Raw genomic sequence first — 25004 nt, forward strand, 5'->3', positions numbered from 1 at the left:
TGCATTGGCCAGAGTAATGCAGCTGGTTTCAGAGAGAAATGGTCTGCAGGCACGGATCAGTTTACAGGTATAAGCTGTTGATGATGCTAGTAAGCTGACTGGCTTCTTAAGGGAAAGTGCAGCATTAAGGTGGAAGCCTAGGGTTTTAACTGCAGGCATCACTTTGATGACGTTATTGTCAATGTTGAAGGAGGCATAGCTGGGGTTAAGTTTTTTAATGGCTGTCTCTGAACCTAGGATCAGTAGCTCCGTTTGGTCATCATTCAGGCATAGGCTGTGGGATGCCATCCATGCCTGAAAGAGGAGGTATGTCTTATTTACTGAGGCCGAGTCCTCCAGAAAGTTGCCCAAAAGGGGAATGAGCATCTGGGTGTCATCTGCCTAATTAGTGTAGGTGACGCCCAGTCCATCCAACTTGTGGAACAGGGGCTTAGTAAAGATGTTAAACATGGTAGGAGAAACACATGATCCCTGGGGTACGCCACAGGAGACTTGTATGGGATCAGCAGCTGCTGATGGGGAGAAGACTCATTGTACGGTTAGATAGGAAGGACTGAACCCAGGTTATGGCATCACTTGAGAAATGGGCAGTCAACCTAAGGTGGTTGCATAAGACTGCTTGGTCCACCAAGTCAAAACTGCAGATAGCTCAAGGAGGAGTAGCATAGGTGATTTCCCGTTGTCCTTCAACTCAATGTGGGTCTTGCGAGGTCTATTAAGGCTGTTTCTGTGCCATGGAGAGGGCAGAAGCCAGACTGGCGTGATCCTAATAGTTGGTTGACTTCCAGGTAGTCCTGTATTTGCAGGTAAGATACTCTATCGATAATTTTAAGTAAGAAGGGGAATGTAGTGATGGGTCTATAGTTGGTCGGATGGAGGGATCTAATGTTTGTTTTCTGAGCAGTGGGAGCACCCAAGATTCTTTTAGATTAGGCACCGAGTTCGTCTTGAATGAGGCATTGATGAGCTTCGAGATGAAAGGGGCTAGGTCTCTAACTGCATCCTTTATAATTTGGGCCAGGCAGTTGTCTCCTTTGCAGTTTGAGGGTTTTAACAAGAGTATGATTTTTTCTGTCTCAGCGATAGAAACTTTCTTGAAGCTGAAGGGGACGGTGGTACTGTCCAGTGTGACTAGAGGGGGTTGCTGCTCAGATAGGAGCAGTGAAACCTTTTTAGCGATTTTAATTTGGAGGGAGGTGATTTTATTCGATAGAGCATTTTGTCTGCCAGTACACCAAGGCTTATCCTTGGGAGTGTTGTCAGCCTGTGGCATCGGTGATTCCATTTCACGAAGGATTGAAAATAGTTCCTTGGTGTCCGATTTCGCCTTAGATATTCTGTCGTTAAATATATTCTTTTTTGTGCTGATTATTTCCTTTTTGTACAGTTTGGAGCTTGTTAGCTTGGCTTTATTCTCGTTAGCGGGGGAGTGACGCCAAGTTGATTGAAGCGTTCTTTTTTGGAGTCTTAATTCTTTAAGTTGGGGTGTGAACCATGCATTAAGGTGTGATTTCTGTCTACCTTTACAGAGTTTGACAGGTGCAATAGTGTCCAAGGCCTTGGTCACAGCACTGTTGAAGGCGTCCACTAGTAAGGTAGGGTCTGTATTACTGGCTATGTTGTTAATAGTGGGGAGAAGATTTGGGAGTAATTTTTCCGCTGCAATATCCTTTTTGCTTCGAGTGGGGAGTGGAGGTGCAATAACAATAGTTTTGGGGCAAATGAGGTCTAGTGTGGCCGAGAAGGTAATTAGATAGTGGTCAGTCCAAGATTGCGGGGTAATGTTGGTGATGGTAATATTACATTTCAGATCGGCAACCCAATCTAGAGTCCTTCCTTTGATGTGGGTAGGGGTGAGGGCTTTTTGTGTCAGCCCATGATCCTTAAGTAGTGCAGCGGTTGATTGGGCAGGTTTGTCATCAGTGTCATTAAAGCCAAGGTTGCAGTCTCCCAGCAGCAGGATTTGTGCATGGTCTTTGGTATTATTGGCTAGGAGGCACGTAAGGTCATCCTCGAAAGTTCCTAATGGTCCTGGTGTTCTGTATACCAGGTGGATAGTAAGAGTACGGTTATTAGATAGGGGGAGTTTAGCTGCAAGTATCTCACTTGATTGGTAAGAAGGAGAGGTAGCAAGTCTTATAGGTAGATTAGTTTTGGAAATAATAGCTAAACCACCGCCTCTGGCGTTTGGTCTATCAGCTCTGAGTATCTGGTAAACATCTGGTATGGCTACCATAAGAGCGGGTCCTGCTGCCTCGTGAAGCCATGTTTCAGTTATGGCAAGCAGGTCCAGGCTCTCATTGGTTGGGCGTTAGCAATATCAGCTGCTTGGGCCACCAGGGATCTGGCATTGATAAACGACCCTGATAGTGATAGGGTACTTTTAGGTTGGGTGGTAAGGGGATGTTTAGTTTTAGGTGTCTTAACTCTTGGAGGAGTTTTCAGCGTGGTGGCGAGATGTGCAGAAGTCAGTTTGTTGGAACTGTTCTGCTGTGCACGTTTAGTAGATAGTTCTGTAGGTTGGGCAGCATTACGTATGGGGCGTCTGCTGGAACAGTTAGTTTTGGGTTCGTAAAGGCAGGGCAATCTTGATCTAAGTCTCTTATTTCTATCCTTAAGTGGGCATGTAGCCAATGAGGAAAAGGCCATTAAGGCGAGTAGACCAAATAGAAGTTGGGTGGTCTGGGTCCTAAGGATTATGCTCACGTTCATGGACTTGGCTAGGACAAGTAATCATGCGATAGACTATTTGGTGAGCCACGGGAAGGGCTGTTTCCAGTAGTAGTGAAATTATCATAGCGTAGACTAACATTACTTTCAGATATAGTCTAATATCACTTGCACCAAAATAGGCTAACATCAAACTTCAAGAATGGGCTAAAATCAGATGCACAGGGTGGGCTAAAATCACTTTCAGGAATAGGCTACTATCAGTTGCACAGGAATAGGCTAAATTACATTTTCAGGAATAGGCTAAAATCGCTTTCAGGTAGGTATAGGTTAGTATCAATTTTGGGACTTAGGCTAAAGCCACAGGGCAATATGAGCAAGTTCAAATGGTACTGGGCAAATGAACACAATCACATGGCAAATAAGGACAATGAGTAGAAACAAAAGGCGAGAGGGCACAAAGTTATGCAATATACTGTCTAACGTGAGTTATGCTGGCATTAATCAGACAGGTATGGCTGCATTTGTAATGACTTGGTGAGGTTATATAAGGTGCATTAGTAGGAGGCAAATTGCTTGATATAGCACAATCATTAGGACAGGCAGGAATACAAGGCAGATTTTAGTTTGCAGTGCAGTGAATTAGGTCTTGCACTGTGCAGGCTTGGCTTGTGCTGGGAAAGCGTCAAGTGGCGACCATTACAAGGTGACAATGTATCTTAATGAATAAGTAGGCGGACCAGAGTACTTTGGTTTGGGTAAGACAAAGGTTAAAAGAACACTGGGCAACAAGGCAATGCAAAGGCAACTGTTGCACTGGGCAACAGGCAGTACAGAGGCAACTAATGCACTGGGAAGCCAGGCAATGCAATGGTTAATAGAACATTGGGCAACAAGGCAGTACAAAGGCTAATGGAGCGCTGGGCAACAAAGGCGCTGATGAAGCGGATAGGTGTTGGTCAGCAGGCTGGGCATTTCTAGTTAAGCTCTAAGGGGCTGAATCCTGGGGCTGTAAAAACGATGGCACTAGTGGGAGTGGAAGTTTGAGTCGTTCTACAGGTGCCACTAAGCCAAGGTGGGCACACGTGGTCACGCACAGCATGGGAAGATGACCGGTGCAGAAGCTTTAGTAATATGTAATGCAATAAGATATTATGATTTTAACGAAGGCACTGGTGACAATAGAAGAGGCAGTGGAGAACAGTAATAGACACCGTTATACAAGTTACGGCTAATCACATGAGGTAAGGCGTAGTGAAGCCACGTTATAACATTAGTGGTTACAAGCTTACAGCAGGACAGTAGAGTCAGAGTTCGAGGTGAGTTCAACCAGGTATGGGGTAGCACCCTGCGGCTGCGATGCAGCAAGACAGGCAAAGACAGGAGCGGTCCTTTGTGGTGGTCCTTCGTGCGTTGACCCGGCTATCGCTTTCCAGTGTCCTCTGGTCACGGAAGTAGCGTGGGAGCCGTGATACAGCCAATCAGCTGATAGCGCATTGCTAAGCAACCAGTAAACAACTGAAACGACGAATGAACACCGCCATTTTAAATGGCTTCCTCATTGTGTTCTCTGCCTGCTCAGGAACTGGGGCAAATCAGAACGACGCGGATGGTCACACAGGCTGGCAGGTGGCAATTTCAGGTGCCACAGGGAGCACTTTATGGATAAATCCTTACCCACAGTGAAGAGGTAGTGCGCGAGTTGAAGCAGTGATACTGCTCCTGGGTGATCAGGCGCTGGTGCTACAGCGGGCTCCTGCCCTCTGTGGCTGCTGTTGCAATGTTGTGAGAATTAAGAGACTTGAACTGATTGTACATTGGCAAGCTGACTTCTTGGGGAAGAGAACCCTAAGACTTTTGGAACTGTGTTGTAGCATTGGGAAAGGGAACCCTGAGGCCTTTTTGGAACCGTGTTGGCTACTTGGAGAAAGGAAACCCAAGGCTTTTTGGAACTACTTTGAACTTGGGGAAAAGGGGCTGGAAAGTAAGGCTAGAGCTGGTAGAAGCTCAGAACATTATTTTCAACACTATTTAGTTGTTGCCGATATCCCTACATATTGTATAGCTTAGTTGTGAGGGCAAGAATAAGTTTTGGACACAGACAGACTTAAGTTGAACTTACTGATTTGGACTGGACTTAGTTTCTTTAGGTAGGAAAATCCGATCTTACCATAGGGCAAGTTAGGCCTTACACACGTCCTGACATTTAAGTTAATAAATACCTTTTGTTTGACCTTTGAATTTGTTGTCTGTGTCTTGCTTCATGATGCCTTCACAGTGAATAGTTGATGTCACTGATGGCACTGCATTCTATCCTACAAAGGACAGGTCATCCTTCAGTGGCACTTGTACTAACTAAACATGTAATCAAAAAACATTCACAAGCACAACCTCTGAAACCAACGGGTCATTATTAGTATTTTTCATTGGTATAGTGTTAAATGGTGGTTATAGTCCTTCAAGTTACTTCAGAATGCTAATGTGAAGTATTAATTCTTGTAATTTATATTAAAACAATTTTATAACAGTTTACTGTGATTTACTCAGCACCATTTGGTTGTATCGCAAAATAAAACCTTTCCCAAAACAATAACTCACATGAATCATATTGTAGCTACAGGATAGTTTTGATCTCAACATCACAAAATGTACAAAATTCGGATTTTCCATACCCATCACAATCGACTATTTCAGGACCTTCAAATGAAAAAGGATCTAAAGCATCTGGCTCAGACTTCATCTTGTATGTTTTCGTCAGGACAGAATTTGTAAAGTATTCATTACACCCAAAGTGGAATTCTAATGAAAAAGACTGAAGAAATAGAACACTTTTTAGGGTATAATGCAATTGATTATGGATGCAAAATTCATAAATAAAATGTAAACACATGTCCAGCTACAATTATTACTAAGTGGCAAGAAGGAATGTTCAAAGAAAACATAAAAGGCTTAATAAAACTGCAGCATTGTAGGGGTCGGAAGCAGTCGGTCAATGGCATTTACATCCTTACAAACAACAAAAGGAGTAAAATACGATTTTATTTTTAGCAAATAAGGTTTCCAATACGAGTTATATTCCTCACTTGTAGGTCGGGCGCTGGTCATATTAATGTATTCATTGCCTTGGATTGCTAAAGTTACCTGGATCTTGCTTTTATATGCCACAGTAAACAGTTGTGAAACATTAGGCATCAGAAGCTTGCTTTCTACTAAAACTGGAAAACCATTTTACAAAAACACAGTATTACATTGACACAAAGTGAAAAAAGGAGGAATTCTGTGTGAATCAAGTTCACAATAATGTCTTCCGTGGACAATCAAAAAGAAAGAGTAAACATTTTCTTCTATGGCACATTTCAGTGAAAGGACAGTTTAAAAAATAATTAAAAGTAGATTCAAGAATTCCAAGCATTGGTTGTCAAAGCAAAAACCTACAACATACTGAACAGGATGCCAAAGAAATGATAAGTTACTCACTGTAGTGACTAACTTACTCTTAGTCCTTAGTCCCCTTTCCTCCATACTGCATGGGCGTCCCTTCCAAGGGACGGGAGACGGAACCTTTTTCACTAGAAAAAACCTTCTTCCCCCTTAAATTTAGAGGCACGCTGGGGTGCAGCCCTGGGAGCATGCGCTGCCCTGACTGCACCCTGAGGCCCCACAACTCAGTCCCCATTGACGTGTCGACAATAGATTTAACATTGCCTAATGACATCAGTACTAGGGGGAGGACGTATGGAGGAAAGGGTACTAAGGACTAAAGTAACTTATAATTACTTTTGTGTCCCATTCCCTTTCGTCCATACTGCATGGGCGATTACACCGGAATGTAGCCCCAGCGTGGAGAGGAGATCCTCCTTAAGCAAATAGGTTCCTGAGAACCGTCTGTCCGAAAGCTGCATCATATCTAGAGCCGGCATCCAAACAGTAATGCTTGCAGAAAGCCGAGGGAGCGGGCCAAGTGGCTGGCCTGCTTATGACTTGCAAAGGGACATGTAGCCAAAATGTGACAGCCATTGCCTTGGCCCCGACTGCGTGGGCGTGCATGTTGGCCGGAAGCGGCTTGTGCTGGCCCTCGTACGCTTCTTTGATGGCCGAGACCATTCAGCAGGATCTGGAGGCCTTGGAGACCAGACTGTCACTTTCGCAGGCTCAAGAACAGGCTAACAGGGTGTCAGCTTTGCGGAAGCCCTTGGTCATGTCCAAGCAGTATTTCAGGTCACACTTGACATCCAGGCAGTGCAACACTCTGTGCTTCGTCCTTAGGATCGGCAAAGAACGTAAGAAGGACTATTTCCTCGTTCAAGTGTAAAGTAGACGGCACCTTAGGCATAAATTCTGGGTGTGTCCGCAGGACTACTTTGTCCCTGTGAACGGTAGTTTATGGTACCGAGGCGACCAGTGCCTGGATTTCGTTGACTCTATGAGCGGCGGATGACTATCAAGGCCGTCTTGATTGTGACCAGCCTGATGTCCGCGGATGCCATTGGCTCAAACGGTTTGTGCGCCAGGGAGCCCAAGACTATGTTAAGGTCCCACACGGGGTGCAGCCTCTTGGATGGGCGGATAGAGCCTAGCAAGCCCTGTCAAATACTTCTTGACGATCAGGTTGGAGGAGATGACCCCCCCCCCCCTCCGCCAAGTTCCTGTAAGCCCCGATGGCTGCGAGGTATATACGGCAGGTGTCCACCTGCACACCAGAGTGGGCGAGGTACGCCTAGGTGGAGAGCATGTCGCTCAAAGTACATGCCAGGGGGCAGGGGGGGTGGGGTCGATTTCCTTGGCGTCTGCCCAGTGGCAGTACTTGGTCCATTTGTTTTTATACTGGGCCCTGGTAGCATTGCTCCTTGCCCCTGGTATGATTTCCAGAGTCGCCTGTGAGAGGCTGAGGTGCCGCAGCATTACCTGCTCAGGCACCACACTGTGAGGGCTAGGTTCGGAGGCACATGGTGGGTGACCCTGCCCTCCTGCTGCACCAGAAGATGTGCTGGGCCCGGTCGGGAGGTAAATGAGCGGCATCTCTGAGAATCTGAGCAGCTCTAAAAACCATGGCCTGGCCAGCCACCATGGAGCTATTAGAATGATGTTGAGCTGGCGAGACTCCTTGATCTTGCAAATCACTCTGTGAATCAGAAGAATGGGCGAGAAGGCGTAAGCCGTCATGCCGTTCCACTGAAGCTGAAATGCGTCACCCAGGAAGCCGGGGCCCTGTCCCTGCCAGGAGGCGAACTGAGGGCACTTCTAGTTGTGCCAGTTGGCAAAGAGATCCACCTGGGGATGACCCCACCTGTTGAAGATCTCCTGAGTAACGAGGTTGTTTAGCTGCCACTTGCAATTGTCCACTCCCAACCTGCTGAGTCGGTCGCCTCCAGGTTGTATTCCCCCGGGAGGTGGACTGCCGTGAGGTAGATGTTGATTTCCAGGGCCGACTCCCACATGCTGATTGCCAATCTGCACAGAGGAGGAGATCTGGTGCCTCCCTGCTTGTTGACGTAATACATACTAATCGAGTGGTCTGTCAGGATGAGGACAACCTTGCCCCTGAAAAGTGGAAGAAATGCTCCTAGCGCTAGCCAGATGGCATTTAGCTCTAACCAATTGATGTGGTATTACTGCTCCTGTCGAGTCCGTGTGCGTGGATCGAGAATTCGTCCAGGGTGGCTCCCCAGGCCTCTAGCGAGGAGTCTGTGGTGTTGGTGGCCTGCGGGGTGGTTGTCCGAAAGGAATTGCCCGTCCATAGGTTGCAGTACCTGGACCACAAGGTTAGGTCCGGGTGGAGAGCTGGAGGAACATTGATCATCTCGGATTGAGAGCCCCGCTCCTGGTTCCATGAGACCACAAAGTGCAGCTGAATCCTCCTTATCCTCAATCTCGTCTGTGGAACGGCTAATAGGACCGCCGCCAAGATACCCAGGAGATGCTGGTACCACCATGCCAAGGTCACCTCTCTGCTGAGGAAGTGGGGGGTGGCCCTCTTGATGGCCGAGATCTTGACCTCCGACAAATACCTTCTCGGAGCACGTGTCCCAGATGAGGCCCAAGAATGTCAGTCTGCGTGGGCTGCAGCTCCGACTTCTTGAGATTGAGCGAGAAGCCCAAATTGTGCAGTGTGTTCAAAAGGGCATGGGAAGAGTGTCGAACTGCTTCCGTAGATATAGCCCTGGCGAGCCAGTCATTGAGGTATGGGTATATGTGGAGGCCCTGCACTGGGAGAAGAGCATCCACCGTATTCATGAGCCTGGTAAAGACCCTGGGGGCCAAGTTGAGGCCAAAAGGGAGGACCTTGTATTGGAAATGGTAGCCCATGATCCTGAACCGTACGAAAGAACGATGTGGCTGCTAAATCGGGACGTGTAGGTACGTGTCCTTCAGATCCAGGGAGCACATCTAGTCTCCCCTGTCCAATGTCTCCGCTATAAAAGCTGGCGTAACCATCTTGAATTTTTTGTAGAGGCAAGGAGAGGTTGAGGGTAGAAAGGTCCAGCACAACTCTCAGGCCTGCCTGGTTCTTCTTCTGAATGGCAAAAATCCTGGAGTAAAAGCCTAAGCCTCGCTCGGAGGCTGGGACTTCCTCCACTGCCTGGCTCTCTGAGCAACCGGACTTCCGCCAGAAGAGTTGCTGTCCCAACTTGGAGGGTAAGAGGGAGGAGAGGCTGGGCTGGGTAGCCGGTACCCTGTGGATACTACGGAGAGGATCCAGGGGTCCGTGCAATTCTGGCGCCATAAATGTGCATGGAGAGCAAGCTTGCCCCCCACTGGAGACACAGAGACCCGGAGGGGCACGTCATGCCTTCTTTCCCTCAGAGGCTGTCGTGGAGGAGGGGGACTGGAAAAAGCCCTTACTCCCCCCTCCCCCCCCCAGCTCCTCGTCCGTGGCGAAGTGGAAAAGGCCCCCCACCCCATCCCTTGAACGGCAGATCTAATATGTATTCCTGGACATCCGGGTTGAATTTCGTTATCCAGAGCCAGGCTGTCGTCCTTATGTCCGTGGAGATACAGTTGGCATGGCCAGAGGTGTCAATATGGGCCACAGTGGATTCCAAGAGGTCCTGCGCCATCAGCTTTGCCTCAGCCAGTCCCACCCTAAAATGTGACTGGCTGTGCGTAGGGATTTCCGGCCATAACGTTTGGTTAGCGGCCACCAGCATGGCATCGGTGTTGGCGTGACGAAGATGTAAGGAAGCGTTTGAATACAGCTTCTTCCCCTACGCCTCCAAGATCTTCTCCTCCTTGCCTAGTAGCGTCAACACGGAGGACGCTGAGGCTGACTGAGGCTTGGAGTATAGTGATGCTGCAGCGATCACCGAGGAGTGTGGCTGAGGATGGGCCGATGGCAAGAGTGGATCCCCCTCCATCTGCCTGTACTTGGCGTCCAGGTGTCGATTGACTGGCTGAACAGAGTGGGGCTTGAGCCAACCCTTTTTCGGCCAGGGAGACTACATCGGTCAGCAGTGGAATTCCCGTTTTGGCAGAGGGACGTTCCGTGAGGACTTCAGCCAGAACCCCCCTTTGCCGGCTGCTCAATCTCAGGTTGGGGTACGCCCAGGTACTCCGCCAGCCCTGCAAGACATTTGTGGAGGGCCCTGGCTGAGGATGGTGCGTCAGGATCCTCCTCCTCATCTGTATCATGTGGGTCAGGAGGATCCTGTGTAGGTCGAGGAGTGGCGGGAGCCGGAGGCTGGGGTACAGGGGCCGCAGCCTGAGGCGGAAGATGGTACAGAACCGCCTGGGGAATCGGTTGGGGAGCCAGAGGCAGAGGCTGCGCTCGGGCTGGGGTGCTGGAAGAGGAGCCTGTGGTGCCAGTAACATCGTAGGGAGCACGTCCCTGAGGATAAACCCCATCCGAGGTGACTTAATGAGCCTGAGGAACCTCTCTAAGAACCCTTCTTCACAGGCAGGAGGAGGTTATAGGAGATAGGCTGCTGGAGCCGCTGCATATCCTACCCGTAAGGATACAGTGGGAACCTGCCCTGCGCAAATGAAGTATAGGCTGGAGGCCACGTACCTGGTTGAGGCCAGCCTCACCTTGAAACTCGTTCTTTGCCAAACTCCTGGAGTGACGTCAGATGGGTGCCGATGTATGGCGTGGCGGCCATTTTGTCGAGCTGCCTGCAACGTGCCTGCGTCGTGTTGCTTGGCTCGCTGGGCCCAGCCTCCTCCAAGACTCTTGAGTGTGGATCGCGAGGCCTACCCTGCTCCTCGGGGGCCCGGTAGGTGCAATACCCTCGGCCTGTGGGCCGGTAGAGCTGCGTTTAGGCGTCCCCTCTGTGGTATTGCTGGTAATAGGGCGTGGCCCCTCAGACATAATGCTGGTAAAAGGGTGGAGACCCAGTTCAAAGAACCTTCCGGTCCCTCAGCACTGTCACCGGGAGGATCTGAGTATCCTTCAGCCGGCAGGCCGGTAGCTGGAGCAGCCTCGGTGCACGTGCTGGTAGAAGGACCTGAGCGGTCCCTCCAGAGCGAGCGAGTCCCTGGAAAGGAGTCTCTCTCGCGGAGTGCAATGGAAAATAGAGGACCTACCTTGGGTCTGGCTCGATGTTTTACAAAGTTCTTGAGATCCTCGGGGAGCGACTTCTGGAAGAGCTCCCTCCACCTGGCAAGTCTGTTCTTCAGTGATTTCGATAACAGGGCGTTGCACGCTGTACAAGTTTACCAACCGTGGTCTGGGCTAAGGCAACGTAGGCAGAGGGCGTGGGGGTCTGAAGTTGGGAAGAGACCGTTGCAGGATGGACACCTGCTGAGCCCTGTGGAAGTCAACATGTGCCGGGGAAGAGCGCGACGCCGGAGGACCGAGTACCTGAATGAAAAGAAAGACAAAAAAGACTACATGGCAGAAGCCAAACCCAGGAGTGCTGGTGAATTTGGACCGTTCCCGTCGACACGGAAAAGGGAACTGAGGTGCGACACCAGCGGGCAGAGTGATGGCAGCGCATGCTGGCAGGGCCATACCCCTCGCGCGCCTCTAAAATTAAAGGGGAAGACTGTTTTTTCTGGTGAACAAGTTGGTCTCCCGTCCATTGGAAGGGATGCCCCATGCAGTATGGAGGAAGGGGTCTGGGACGTAAGAGTATGTAACATTTATTTTATAGCTGCTTCAAGGTCATTCTGTGAAAGACAAACAAGATGTTAGAACACATGATTTGCTTTATGTTCTTTCTGATTGATACTATGAATGATTACTCATCTTATGAAAGATGTTTCAGGAACAGTTTGCTCTGGAAGGTTTGCCAGTCTCCAGGTGGCTAAGAGTTGGGCTTCATCACTATTTCATGGTAACGCCATGCACCTGAAGTGGTGTCATACCCATATAGTCTTGCACCCACTGGCCCCATATCCTTCAGTTCTGATATTTGACCCGAGGCTCCTTTGAGGAAAGGCAGAACAGTCTATAGTAAAGACAATTCCTGAAGATAACTTCAAAATTGTCTATAAGAGGGCAGAATTTAATGGGTCAAGAAGGTGGGCAATGAGAAATCTGTGGGAGGTATCACTGTTTCCACCAGGCAAACAAGTTACCAACCAACTGTAAAGTTCTTTCAATTGGATGTTCCTCCCACGTATTCCTCATCTTAGATATATCCTTAACTTCAGCTTTGCTGCTTCGGAAATAATTCTCTCTCTCCCCACCAGAGGGTGCACCCCTCGCGGCCACGGCGTCGATGTCCCTCGGCGGCATCCTTCGAGCACCGACGTCATCCGCTGTACCAATGCCTCGAGTGCGTCCGTTGGCCTCAGTTCTGTTTTTTCATATATTGTAGCCAATGGACTGTAGTTAATGGCGTGCCTCTTTTGACCCAAGCCTTAAAAGAATTTAGAGTTTAAATCACGTAAACTGTACTGTGGGGTTGGCAGGGAAGGTCGATGAGGAATATGTGGGAGGAATATCCAATCGAAAGAACGTTACAGTTGGTAAGTAACTTGTTCTTCGAATGGATTGTGTCCTCCCACGTATTCCTCATCTTAGCTAGACTCCCAATTCAGTTTTGTGTTGGAGGTGGAAGTACAGAATTGTTCTAGTCATGTACAAAATGGAGTACAGATTTAGAAAACAGGCCTTGAGAAGAAGTCGAGTATAGAGCATAATGTTTTATAAACGTATGCAGTTTCCATACCCCTGGTCGAATGAGCCCTCAGCCTATCTGGTGGTTCTTTCTCAGCCAATCTATAACATTCTGTTAGAGCCAAAATTATCCATCTAGATAATGTTTGTTTAGTTACAGCAAGTCCTAATTTGTGGCCAGTGGATCCCACAAAAAGTTGATCACACTGACGTATTTTTGCCAATCTTGAAATATAGTAGCTAAGAGCTCTTCTGGGATCTAGTCTATCTAGCTGTTCCTCTTCCTTACTTGCGTGAGGAGGGTAGAAAGTAGGCAACGTTATTTTTTGTAACAGGTGAAAATCTGAAACAATTTTTGGCAAAAAAGATGGTTTTACTCTGAGTACTACTTTGTCTTTATAAAAGATGGTGTGAGGATGACCGCTAGAAAGCGCCTGTAACTCACTTACCCTGCGGGCAGATGTCAATGCTACAAAAAGTATTGTTTTCAAAGTAAGGAGCCTTAGTAGACAAGAGTGTAAAGGCTCAAATAGAATGCATGTGAGGAATTTCAGAACTAAGTTTAAATCCCACACAGGAACTTGAAAAGGTATTGGTGGAAACACATTATTTAGACCTTTCAAGAATTAAATTATTAAAAGGTATCTTAAAATAAGACTTCCTCTGAGGAGCGCTTAAAAATGGAAAGCCCTGCTAAGTATCCCTTTATCGTACCAACCTGGAGCCCCACATTAGCTTAGTGTAATAGAAAAGATAATATTGTGGGAATATTACATTGAAACATGTCCACATCCTTTTCCCTGCACCAGTTACTGAACTTGTTCCAGCGACATCGATGCAAAGTTGTGGTTGCTGGCCTTCTGGCCGAAAGCAAGATCTCCATCATGTCATCCGAAAGGTCCCAATCCTTATATCTCAACCTCTCAGAAGCCATGCGTGAGGTTGAGTGTGTTGACCTCTGGATGAAGAACATGACCTTCCTCTCGCGAGAGAAGATCCTCTCTTTATGGAAGACGTATTGGAGGACAGATGGACATGTCCAGAAGGTCCGGGTTCCACGTTCTCCTAGCCCAATCCGGGGCAATTAGGATCATGGTTTTCCTGGACTTTCTCAACCTCCTGATTACTTGAGGGATCACAGGGACTAGAGGGAATGTGTACTGAAGTGGAAACTCCCAATCCACCACGAACGCATCCCCTAGAGCTCCTCTCGGGGGAAATTCCCTCGAGCAGTACAGTCCGCACTTCCAGTTGGCACCGGTTGCAAACAGAACCACTTGGGGTGTTCCCCAAAGGGCGAAGATCTCTTGAAAGACTTCCTGAGCTAGCTCCCACTCGTGTGAGACTGTGCTCTGCCTGCTCAGAGCATACGCCGCTGTGTTTTGCTCTCCGGCTGGATGAACTTCTGATAGAGAGATCCCTTCTTGTATTGCCCAAAACCAGAGCTGCATTGTCTCTCTGCACAGGGGTAGTGACCCTACTCCTCCTCTCTTGTTGAGGTAGTACATGGCCACCTTGTTTTCTGCCATTATCAGGACATTCTTTCCCCATACAGAGGGCAGGATAGCCTTCAGCGTTAGTCTGATTGCCCTCAGCTCCAATAGGTTAATGTGTAGTTTGGACTCCGATGCAGACCAGCGACCGCTGATTGTCAAATCATTGGTGTGGGCTCCCCATCCTGTGAGTGAGGCGTCCATCACTACTGTTATCTTGGGCCATGATTGCCAAAAAGATTCTCCCTTGAGGATATGTTCCCTGCAAGCCCACCATTGTAGATCCTGTGCTACTTTGGTTGGAACTTGCAATAGATCTGACATTTCCCCTGAGAATTGTGCCCATTCAGTTCCGAGAGCCCATTGAAGGGATATCATTTTCAATCTGGCTTCTGGCACTAGAAAAATGCAGGATTCCATAAGGCCGAGCAATCTGAGAAAAAGGCTGGTAGATACTTGGCATTCTGGAAATGTAATACCATCTACAGAATGTGGCGAGCTCTCTCTTCGGGAGGCGAGGCTTTGCCCGAGCAAGTATCCAGTACAGCTCCGATAAACTGGAGTTTCCATGATGGTATCATGTTCGACTTTTTTAAATTCAGAGAAAACCATAGTTTGTGAAGGAAGTGACAAGTCTTGGAAAGATGACCATGGGCTTGTTCTGGAGAACATGCCCTGATCATCCAATCCTCCAGATAGGGGTAGACATGAAACCCCCCTCTCCTGAGACTTGCTGCCACCACCGCCATCAACTTGGTGAAAACTCTTGGGCAGAGGTCAACCCGAATGGCAGAACTCGAAACTGATAGTGAGAATTGCCAATCACAAACCTCAGGTACTTTCTGTGTTTGAGATGGATTGGCACATGAAAGTTAGCATCTTGAAGGTCCAATGATACCAACCAATCCTGGAGTTGGAGAGCCTGAAGGATCTGGGAGAGTGTGACCATCTTGAACTTGTACTTCCTTAGGAACTTGTTCAAGTTTCTCAAGTCCAAGATGGGTCTCAGTCCTCTGCCTTTCTTTGGAATGAGGAAATATGGGGAATACCAACCCTTGTTCCTTTCGGCTACAGGTACATGTTCTATTGCACCTTTCTGTAGCAGGGTTAAAACTTCCTGCAACAGGAGCGGATCTGGATGTTTGACCGAGTTGTATCCCAGTGGGTGATCCTGAGGTTTCTTTTGAAAAGGGAGGCAGTAACCTTGGGATACTGTTTCCAGTGTTCAAGCATCTGAAGTAATGCCCTGCCATTCTTCCAGATGCTGTGTAATCCTGCCTCCCACTAGGGTCTTGTGGGTCAAAACCTCAGAGTGGTTTTGCGGCAGCTGGAGCAGCGGCTGAAGGGACAGATGCTGCTGCTGGGGCAGGTCTAGCACCTTTTCCTCGCCCCTGAGGACATTTTCTTTGACCTCTCCGACTGGCCTGTCCACTTCCTCTTCCAATTGAGGAATAAAATCAAAAGGACGACCCCTCCAGGAAGATGAGCCTGTGTAGGGGCGTTGTTGAGGTTGTCTTATAGCGGCGCTGAGTGATTTTGCTGCCGCTTTGGAGGTCTGCAGCTTCTCCAAACTTTTATCCGCCTTGCTGCCAAACAACCTTGAGCCGTCAAATGGCATATTAAGAAGCCTGGATTGCACATCTGGTGCAAAACCTGACTTTCTTAGCCACGCAAATCTATGTAGCACCGTGCTAGATGCCATGGACCTACTGATACTGTCAGCTGTGTCCAAACCTGATAGAAGGCATTCTCCCGAAGCCTCCTTTCCATACCTTATTATGGCTAGGAATCCATCACGTTCCTCACCTTCTGGGATGTGTTCAGCTGCCGCTGACATACTGTCCCACAGGGTATATGTGAACCTTAAAAGGGTGCAAGTTACATTAGTGGATTTTAAAGCCATGCTCCTTCACGTAAAAATCTTCCTGGACCATGCATCCACCTTTTTATCATCCATATCTGGGGGAATTGAGGGGTATGCAGCATTTCTAGTAAAGGTAGCTGCTTGAACTACCAGACTTTCCGGAGATGGGTGTTTGCTTAAGTACTCCGGGTCAGAATTACAGGGTCTATATTTTGACACAAACGTTTTATTAACTGCTGGAATGGCTTCAGGATGTTCCCATGCAGAATTAACTCTCCTTTGTAAGACTATATGAAAGGGAAGTATGGGGTATTGCTGAGGTCCTCCTGAAAGGATATCAGTCATGTCATCATCTTGATAGACAGGCACATTTCTACCCTATCCCATGAATTCAGTGACTCTTCTCATTAATTTCCTGTAGCCCGCATCAGCACGTTCTGCTGGGTCAGGTTTTTCAAATTCGTACTCTGGAGAGGTATTCAGACAACTTGCTGATTGCAAGCATTCATGCAAATCTTGTATCTTAGATTTAGGGTCAACTAGTTCCTCAGGGACTGATCTTGTGCCGAATTTAACACCAGCAGGAGAATCCTCTTCATCTGCTGATGACTCTCCCTCATATATGGATGACATGGTACTAAAGAAATCATGTCTACTCGCAGGATGAAAAACCTTTTCAGGTGGTATAGGTATTTCCATTGGTATAGGTGTGGGCATCGACAAAAACGTTGATGTTGTAGCAACAACCTTCAATATTGTCGAGGTAGCTTTCGATACCCTTGAAGGAATCGTCAAAGTATTTGTGGAGACCATCGACACTGTCGAAGGAGCCTTCAATAATGTCTACTTTATACTCGACATGCCCTTTTTAGATTGAGTCGTCGACACCTTGTACTCGACTACCTTTGATGGCTTCGAGGGCGTTCGATACCGACCTCGATGACCCATGAGAGTCTGACGCCATTTTGTTTCCTTCTACCTCCGTTTTGTGCACTGGTAGTTTTTTTTAACATGAGGTTTCTGGAAAGAATCCCTGGATGACAACCTTGACAATTTTCTGTCTGATTTCCTTGTTTTAGATCTTCCATTGTCAAGTTTCTAGTGAACAGGGGCATGGTCTTCTTTAGCCTTTTTTGAGGGGGTCTGGGCCGCGTTATCAAAAATGTTTAACATAGAAACTCTAAATGCTTCCCATTTTCTTGGAGAGACATGTTTTGAAGGGTATGTTATTACTTCCTCGATGACGTCGAGGAAGAAGAAGAGGGAGATCAGTGCCGTATTTTTTTCCCGCCTTTTTGGAGGACGAAGAAGACTTCCCAGACCTGCTCCTCGACCTATACTTTTTATGGCCTTTTCTCCCCATCGAAGCAGACTTTGATGAACCCTTCCCCATCGCCAGTTTACCTCTTCGTTCTTTTAAGGCCTTATGGGTCATCGACTTACAAGAACCACAGTCATCAATACGATGGTCGGAACCGAGGCACCAGAGGCAATTTTCTATGTGGATCAGTCAACATTTTCTTCCCACATTTCTGGCATTTCTTAAATCCCGTCTTCGATGTGGAAGGATTCAATGAAGACATTTTCTCACGTAAAACTGAAGCGCCGTTTGTAACGATCCGAAGCGAAGCCAACAGAAAAACGGAACTAAGGCCAACGGGCGCGCTTGAGGCATTTATATAGCGGATGACGTTGGTTCTCGACGGATGCCGCCAAGGGACAGACGCGGCGGCCTCGAGGGGACCGCCCTCTGGTGGAGAGAGAAACATTTTTCCGAAGCAGCAAAGCTGAAGGTAAAGATATATATACCTGGAAGGACACAATCCATTTGAAATAATACTAAATGTAAGTAATGTATTCTTATGGATGCATTCCTCTAACAGATTATTTGTCTGATGAAAGATTTACCAAGCCATGCTACAAACAAAATAGAGACATGGAACAGTATGATGATGTGATCACACAGGGAAAAGGTTTAGAAGCAATATGTCACCTCTTACGTCCTCCCAAGCCAAGGGGTCTAAACAATGCTTAGTGAAAGTGTGTAGTGAGGACCAAGTAGTTGCATGGCAAATGTCCCAAAAAGGAACACCTTTCCTCTGCAGAGCAGAAGAAACTACTGCCCTTTCGTGAAGTTGGCATATAATCCTGTTTTGGTATTGCCTTCCGTCTCTTTGGTCCCACATACCCCTATATAAAGCTGCCAATCCAATCGGTAAATAGGTCTGGAGAGGAAAAACCTGAACCATTTTGTGTTCCAAGTGACGATAGTGCTCCTACATCTTAGATCAATGAGGTGATAGTGGTGGGGCGGGAGAAGCAATGGCAAGTGATATCTGCTGCAAGTGGACTTCTGACACTCACTTAAGAAAAAAAACAAGTATTATTCTACTTGCAAAATAACTTACTCCTTGGAAACCCGCAAGAAATGCAATGATATAGATAGGACTTGCTGCTCAAAGAAGCTTACTTAAGAATCGAACAACACTAAAACTGGCACATTAAATGAGACAAGGCAAAGAACATGAGTGCATAGAGTCAAACTGGGCCACATCAAAAAAAAAGTAAGAAATACATTTAAGAACAAAGGAGAGATATACAACAAATATTTCTGGGGGAGTAAGTATTAAGAACACCCTTAAGAAACTGTAGGCAAACGGGTCACTCCGACATAAGAGCTTGAGCAGGCGTTCTTTTGAAAATGGATAGAAGTGCCTAATAGCTTGGACAGTACCAATGATACACACAGATTTAGATAAAAACATAACTCTAGAACAAGTTGTAAAGACTGGAGGGGGGTCTGTACTTCTGCTCTCTATATGGCAGAGGAGAGGCACAGAGGACCCCCGCCAAGATTCTCTATTATTGGTATTGTTATCGAGCAATCAAGTCCTAGCCACTCAGGAGGTGATGCAGGCTGGTTCTTAAGTACAGTGTAGTCCCCAAGCCCCCACAAAGGAATGTCCACATACTGTATTAGTTAAAACAGTCTTTATATAATTAATATTCAAGGTTATGTACACTATCACAATAACTCACTTTGTGCTCAGTGAATCTACAATGGCAAATATATACAGTTCTAAAGTGGTAAAAACATTATCAGATATCATTAAAGTGCATCAACTATACTCTGGTTAAATGTCACACAGATCACTTAATAAAGGCAACCAACAATTAGGAGAGAAAGCAGTTGGTTAGAACAATTGGCAGAATACTGGCCCCTCAAGGTGAGAGGTCACACAGTTCCAACATTATAACAAATTTAACAGTCCTTTCTTACTGCATTTCTTTTCACAAAATGTATTTTAATGACATCTGGATAATGTTGGTGGGGATAGAGTACCCAGAGATATTTAGAAAAAACAATACATATAGGTATGATCCAGTAAGACAGGCTGGATCTCAATGCAATAACAACGGAAAACTGCTACTATTGGTTGATCATTTCAATTGTGCAGTCACAGGAACAAACAAACCCACATATATACAAAAAGCACATTAACAATGCTTCAAATGTGCACTGTTTAAATGGTGATGTCGTCGACACAAAGGTGTTTCGGCCTCGAAGAGCTGTGTAGTGCAGGTTTATGAGCAGGCCTTCATCAGGACGTGTGATGGAATGGATGGTAGTCCTGGGGTCTCTATCAAAGACTTATCCATTGCAAGGGTAAGTAAGATAATCCATCATGGGTATAGATATCTTTGTGGCATTCAATGCGCCGTTGAGGGAACAAATGTTTACCTCAAATGGTAAGATGGGTCTTCTTGGTTCAAAATGGTGGAGACACCCACTGAGGATAGTGGTTCATATCGCAGATTGTCCAAACGTGACAGTATATTCGTACCTTAATGTGTTCGTCTGGGCTAAGTCAGGTGGCGCAGCGAAAGTCCAGCTAGAGAAAGGCATAGATTACCTTGGTGGATGGGCGCTTAGCATATAGCATCACTGAAGCCCAGCAGGGATCCAAATCCTTGTACCTCAGTCCCTCAGCCTGGCATTTTAGCTCGATGTCTGAGCACTAAGGTGAAACACTACTGTAAGCCTTGTGGTGCATCAGAAGGACACAGACTGATGACATTTCCAATATATGTTTATTATAGAATAAGGCCTATCTGTCCTTAACACTAGTGGGTATGAAATACATATATGAATAACTAAGGTGCACATCAGTTTTCAGACAATGTCAAAAATAACAGTCTGCAGTCCAAACTCTAACCTTAACTGACCCTACCACTAATCTAAAATTATGGTCAGGAAAATGACTCCCTTCTCCTGATGGTGTAATGATCTTATTTAACTTTCAGAGTTCCTCTCAATATCAAGTCTCTGGTCATCTTCCGTACCAGGTCTGGTAATTCGCTCACAATACATTGGTTTTTTCTTCCATCTTGATTTACTGTCCTCCATAAATCCTTTCTTGAACTTTGGTCTGTTTTTGGCTCTAGGCTGTTTGGCTTTCTGTATTATGTTAAGATATTCTCTCCTAAGTGATATACCGTCTGTTTCTTTTATCTCAGTCTTCTCTTGCCTTTATTTTGTAGTATTTTCTCATGGGCAGGCTATACTCAAGCTTTCTTGCTTAAGTGTGCCTCATTCCCTCTTCCTATTGTAACTTTATCCCAGTTTGAATTACCTCTTTCTCAGGACCACTCGCAATTCTTTTTCTCAGACTAGAATAATTCATGTTCATCAATCCTGCATTTTCAGTTTCATCAATTTCACTGGGACGAGTCACTTTCAAATGATAACTAATCCCCTGCAGCCTCCAGTTACCTCTGTCCTTACTGGGGAATGTCTCTGGGGCCTGCAGTCGCTCTGGACCGTTTCTTTCCTGCCACTTCTTTGCCGGCTCATTCAACGGCGTGCTTCTCTCACTCCACTCAGAGCCCCGGTACTTCTTCCGATGCCCGGAAAGGTTGCTGCACTCTCTGCTAGATGGTGTCAGCACTGTTGATGGGGCAGCCTGCCCAACACAAAGGATCCTTGTCCACACCACCACCGAAATCAGGGTTCCCATTGCCTTGGCTTCTCTTCGCCTCTATACGCTGGTGTTTCAGCATATCTCTCTACCGCAAAGCAGTTCTGAACTTTGAGGGCTCTGCGACTCTGCTTGGCTCAGCCCCAAGTCTTGCATTTCCAGCGGCCCTCCCTTGCTGGTGTCCGTGCCTCTCGTTCCTTCTTGTTCTGCATGGCCTCTATTTTCAGTATCGTCATTGCAGTCAATTGGCGTTATTTTCTTGAAGTGACAGATTCTCTCTTGAGGATATGATACATGATATGGTATTTATAATGCACCTATACACAAGTGTTTCAATGCGCGATGAGGCAACGGATAGGGAACAGAGGGAAGACAGACAACGATCCTACTAGGCCAGGTGATATTCAGATCGCGCTAATGCATGAGAAGGGGGAAGGGACAGTGCAGTACATGAGATAACAGAATAAATAAGTCAAAGTACGGCCAGCTGTTGGCAAGTGTAGGGGTAGGTGCAGACATCAGGTGTCAAGTGCTGGTAGTGGGACTGGAGGGATACAGAAAACAGTCCAAGTGTGGGTGTTGCCAGGAAGGCAGTGCAGGTGTGCGACTGGCGGGTAAGGGGACCTGGGCATAAGAATAGAGGGTCGCCAGGTAACCAGTGCAGATTCAGTTTCAGCCAGGAAGTCAGCAGGGGAGAGAAGGAGAAAACGCGGAAGCAAAGAGAAAGGTTTTGAGGTGCTTCCGGAACCGGAGATGATTCTCTTCAAGTTTCAGGGAGAGCGGGAAGCTGTTCCAGAGTGAGGCCCCAGCCGAAGAAAGATATCTACCACCAACTCGTTTGCTTGGAGAAGCGACTGACCCTGAGGGAGTTGGAGGAGGATGAGCGAAGAGCTTGAGAAGGAAGATATTTAGGAAGAGAGATTTGGAGGTAATGAGGCTACAGGCCCCAGAAAGCCTTGTGGACAATGCAGAGAGTTTTGAACTTAATCCTCGCAGCCACTGGGAGCCAGTGCAGAGATTTCAGTCCAGGAGAGATACGATCCCTGGGCTTGAGGACAAGGACAAGTCTTGCAGTCCTGCTCTGGATGAGTTGCAGAGGGCGGAGAGTAGAAGCAGGCAGATTTAGAAAGAGGCTGTTGCAATAGTCCAGCCTAGAGACAAACAGAGGTCAGGAGACATTGAGCTTCTGGGGGAAGGAGAGGAAAGGAAGAATATCTCTGAGGAGGTGCAGCTGGTAGTGTGACTTCTTAGAGACGTCAGATATGTGAGGAGAGAAGGAGAGTGTAGAGTCGAAGATGGCCTTGAGGTTTTTAGCCTCACAGGTAGGAGAAGGAAGAGGGCCAAGAGAGGCCGGCCAGAGAGTGGCAGGCAAGGAGGGAGTGGGTGTGCCGATGAGGAGAATCTCGGTCTTACTAGCATTAAGGCAGAGATCATTGGCGGCACACCACTCCTGGATGGGGGACAGTCCGAGATGAGAGAGGGAGAAGAGGTGGCTGAGAGTAGCCTGAAAATGAGCTAGGTGTCATCCGCATAGCACTGGAAATTGGGGCAGAGCGCAACAATGCGGTGGCCAAGAAGTGGCAGGTATTGGTTGAACAGCCAGGGAGCGAGGTTAGACCCCTGGGGAACACCACAGATAGAGATAGAAATAGAGGAGAGGAAGGACCCATGTTGAACCTGGGAGGGTCGATCAGAGAGGAAAGAAGTCTGCCACACCAGGACCTGACCGGTGATACCCAAGTAATCAAAGATGGTTGAGCAGGATGGCATGGTTAACAGTGTCAAAGGCAGAGCAGAGATCAAGTAAGAGGACGACACATGGGGTGTTCGAATCAAGGTTGGAGGGCAGGCCTTCACGGATGTTCAGGAATCCAGTTTCCGTGCTTCTGGCAGCTCTGAAGCCAGACTGATGATCATGGATACAACCAACAGATTCAGTGTGAAGATTAAGCTGGGAGATGGCCAACCTTTCCAAGAGTTTGCCCAGGAAAGGAGTGATGGAGACTGGCGTTAGTTAGCTGGGCAGGACGGGTCGGCAGAGAGTTTCTTACAAGTGAGTGCTTCAGGGGGGGAAGGGAAGACTCAAGTGGCGAAGGAGTGGTTGCAGAGGTCGGCCAGAGCAGGAGTAAGGGAGTCAATGTGGTCCTTGGTGGTTTGGAGGAACAGGGATGAAGCTGTTTTGACAAGACTTTCATAGATCAGACTTGTCTAGAAACCTTGTCTGGGGAAAACAGAGGAAAGAGAGGGAGGGAGGAGAGGTGGCTGAAGAAGGGCCAGAGGAAGGGCAGGGAGTAAAGGGAGAGGGGAGAGGGGAGAGGGGAGAGAGAGAGAGAGAGAGAGAGAGAGAGAGAGAGAGAGAGAGAGAGAGAGAGAGAGAGAGAGAGAGAGAGAGAGAGAGAGAGAGAGGGAGGACAGGATGCCCCGAGTTTTAGAGATGAAATGAGAAGCCAACGCTGTGCAGAGGGCCTGGGAGGGGACAGGAGAGGTAGAGACTGCGGCAGGATTGGCCAGTTCCTTGCAGATTTTAAAGAGTTCAGCCGAGTTGTTAGATGCCGCAGAGAGGCGGACTTGGATGTGAGCTCTCTTCTTGGTGAGGACACAGAGCCGCTATTGCCTTTGGAGCAGGCGGCAGGCCAGTTTGTCAGAGGATGTACCAGAAGCATGCCATTTCCTCTCGGCCACCCAGCAGTTGCGTATGAGGGTGACTAGGTCTGAGTCGTACCAGGAGTTGCACTTGGCTTTGGGCTTCATGCGGATTCTCATGACAGGGGCAGTAACATCGAGTGTATCAGATATAGCATGTAGAGGGCTATGTCAGGGTGGGAGTCAGCCAAAGGGGGAAGGGGTGTGAGAAAGTGGCAGCGAAAGCCTCAACTGACACGCGCTTCATGGGTCGGATGACTGAGAAGGTGGGTGGCAGTGCTGGAGTTGCTTTGGCCTAAGGGGTAGAGTGGGTGAGCTGGAAGAAAAGAAGAAAGTGATCATTCCAGGGGAGAGGAGTGTTGAGAGGGATAGAAAGGGGAAGACCTGAGGGGATCAGAACATACAGAGTGTACCCTGCAGAGTGAGTCGGGCCAGAGGGGAGAATAGAGAGTTAGAGAGATTTGCAAACGTCTGCAAAAGAATCCAGAGGAAGGACCAGAGGCATCCAGGTGGATGTTGAAGTCTCCAAGTAGGAGAAGTTGAGTAGACGAGACCAGGAGAGAGCCGAGTTGTTTGATGCAGCAGAGACGCAGGCTTGGATGTGAGCATACATTGTTAGTCTTCAGCCAATCTTCTAAAGGTGGTTGTGTTTCGCACATCTGTTCGAACCTTGTATGGGATCACGGGGAATGGCCCCAAAGAGGGAGTCTCCCTCAGTGAGGTCCCACTTGCCCATACCGCTAGCGAGGGTCTTGCAGAGCAGGATCACCTCCCTAGCATCACAGTGGGAGGCTCCCCTTTGGCGAGAAGTGACAAACTCCCTAGATTCGTTTCAGCCTGTATCAGCAGATACATCCTCCACGTTATCCTCCATTGACTATTTGCAACATTTGAAAGATTGCCGCACATTTATGGGCTACCGAATAAAACGAGGGAGGCTTCAGCCCAGCCTTTAAAGGTGCTGCCCAAGATTCATCCATAACAGATGAAACATGAGGCCAAAAAGAGTCTCATACCGGTCATCAACCTCCTTATCCGACACAGCATCATTGTTTTGAAGGACTTCTCTCCAGTTAGCACTCCAATTCTAGCGGTCAAAAAACCAAGCTCCAACAAATAGTGTCTCGTTCACAAATTATCCCCTATTAATGCCACTGTAGAACCTATGGCTCCAGAGACGCCAAACCCAGCTACTTTTCTCGCCACCATTAAAGCGAATACCACCCCCATTACACTCCTTTGACTTACGCTCTTTGTTCTTCAGCGTGCCCTTGCACCAAGACTCCTAGTATTGA

At 47.6% G+C, this 25004-nt stretch overlaps 1 protein-coding gene across 10 annotated transcripts in view; it reads right to left on the bottom strand.

Annotated features, from left to right (window-relative positions):
- NAP1L4 (nucleosome assembly protein 1 like 4) overlaps positions 1-25004 on the bottom strand; it is a 1556420-nt gene that overhangs the window by 537643 nt on the left and 993773 nt on the right. For all 10 annotated transcript variants that reach the window (XM_069624142.1, XM_069624141.1, XM_069624146.1 and 7 more), the window contains one exon: positions 5343-5482. In XM_069624142.1, the coding sequence (XP_069480243.1) occupies positions 5343-5482 (140 nt within the window). The remainder of the gene's footprint in view (positions 1-5342; positions 5483-25004) is intronic.

The sequence above is a fragment of the Ambystoma mexicanum genome, chromosome 11 (genome assembly GCF_040938575.1).
Source record: "Ambystoma mexicanum isolate Mex_15411 chromosome 11, UKY_AmexF1_1, whole genome shotgun sequence".
Taxonomy (NCBI): Eukaryota; Metazoa; Chordata; class Amphibia; order Caudata; family Ambystomatidae; genus Ambystoma; species Ambystoma mexicanum.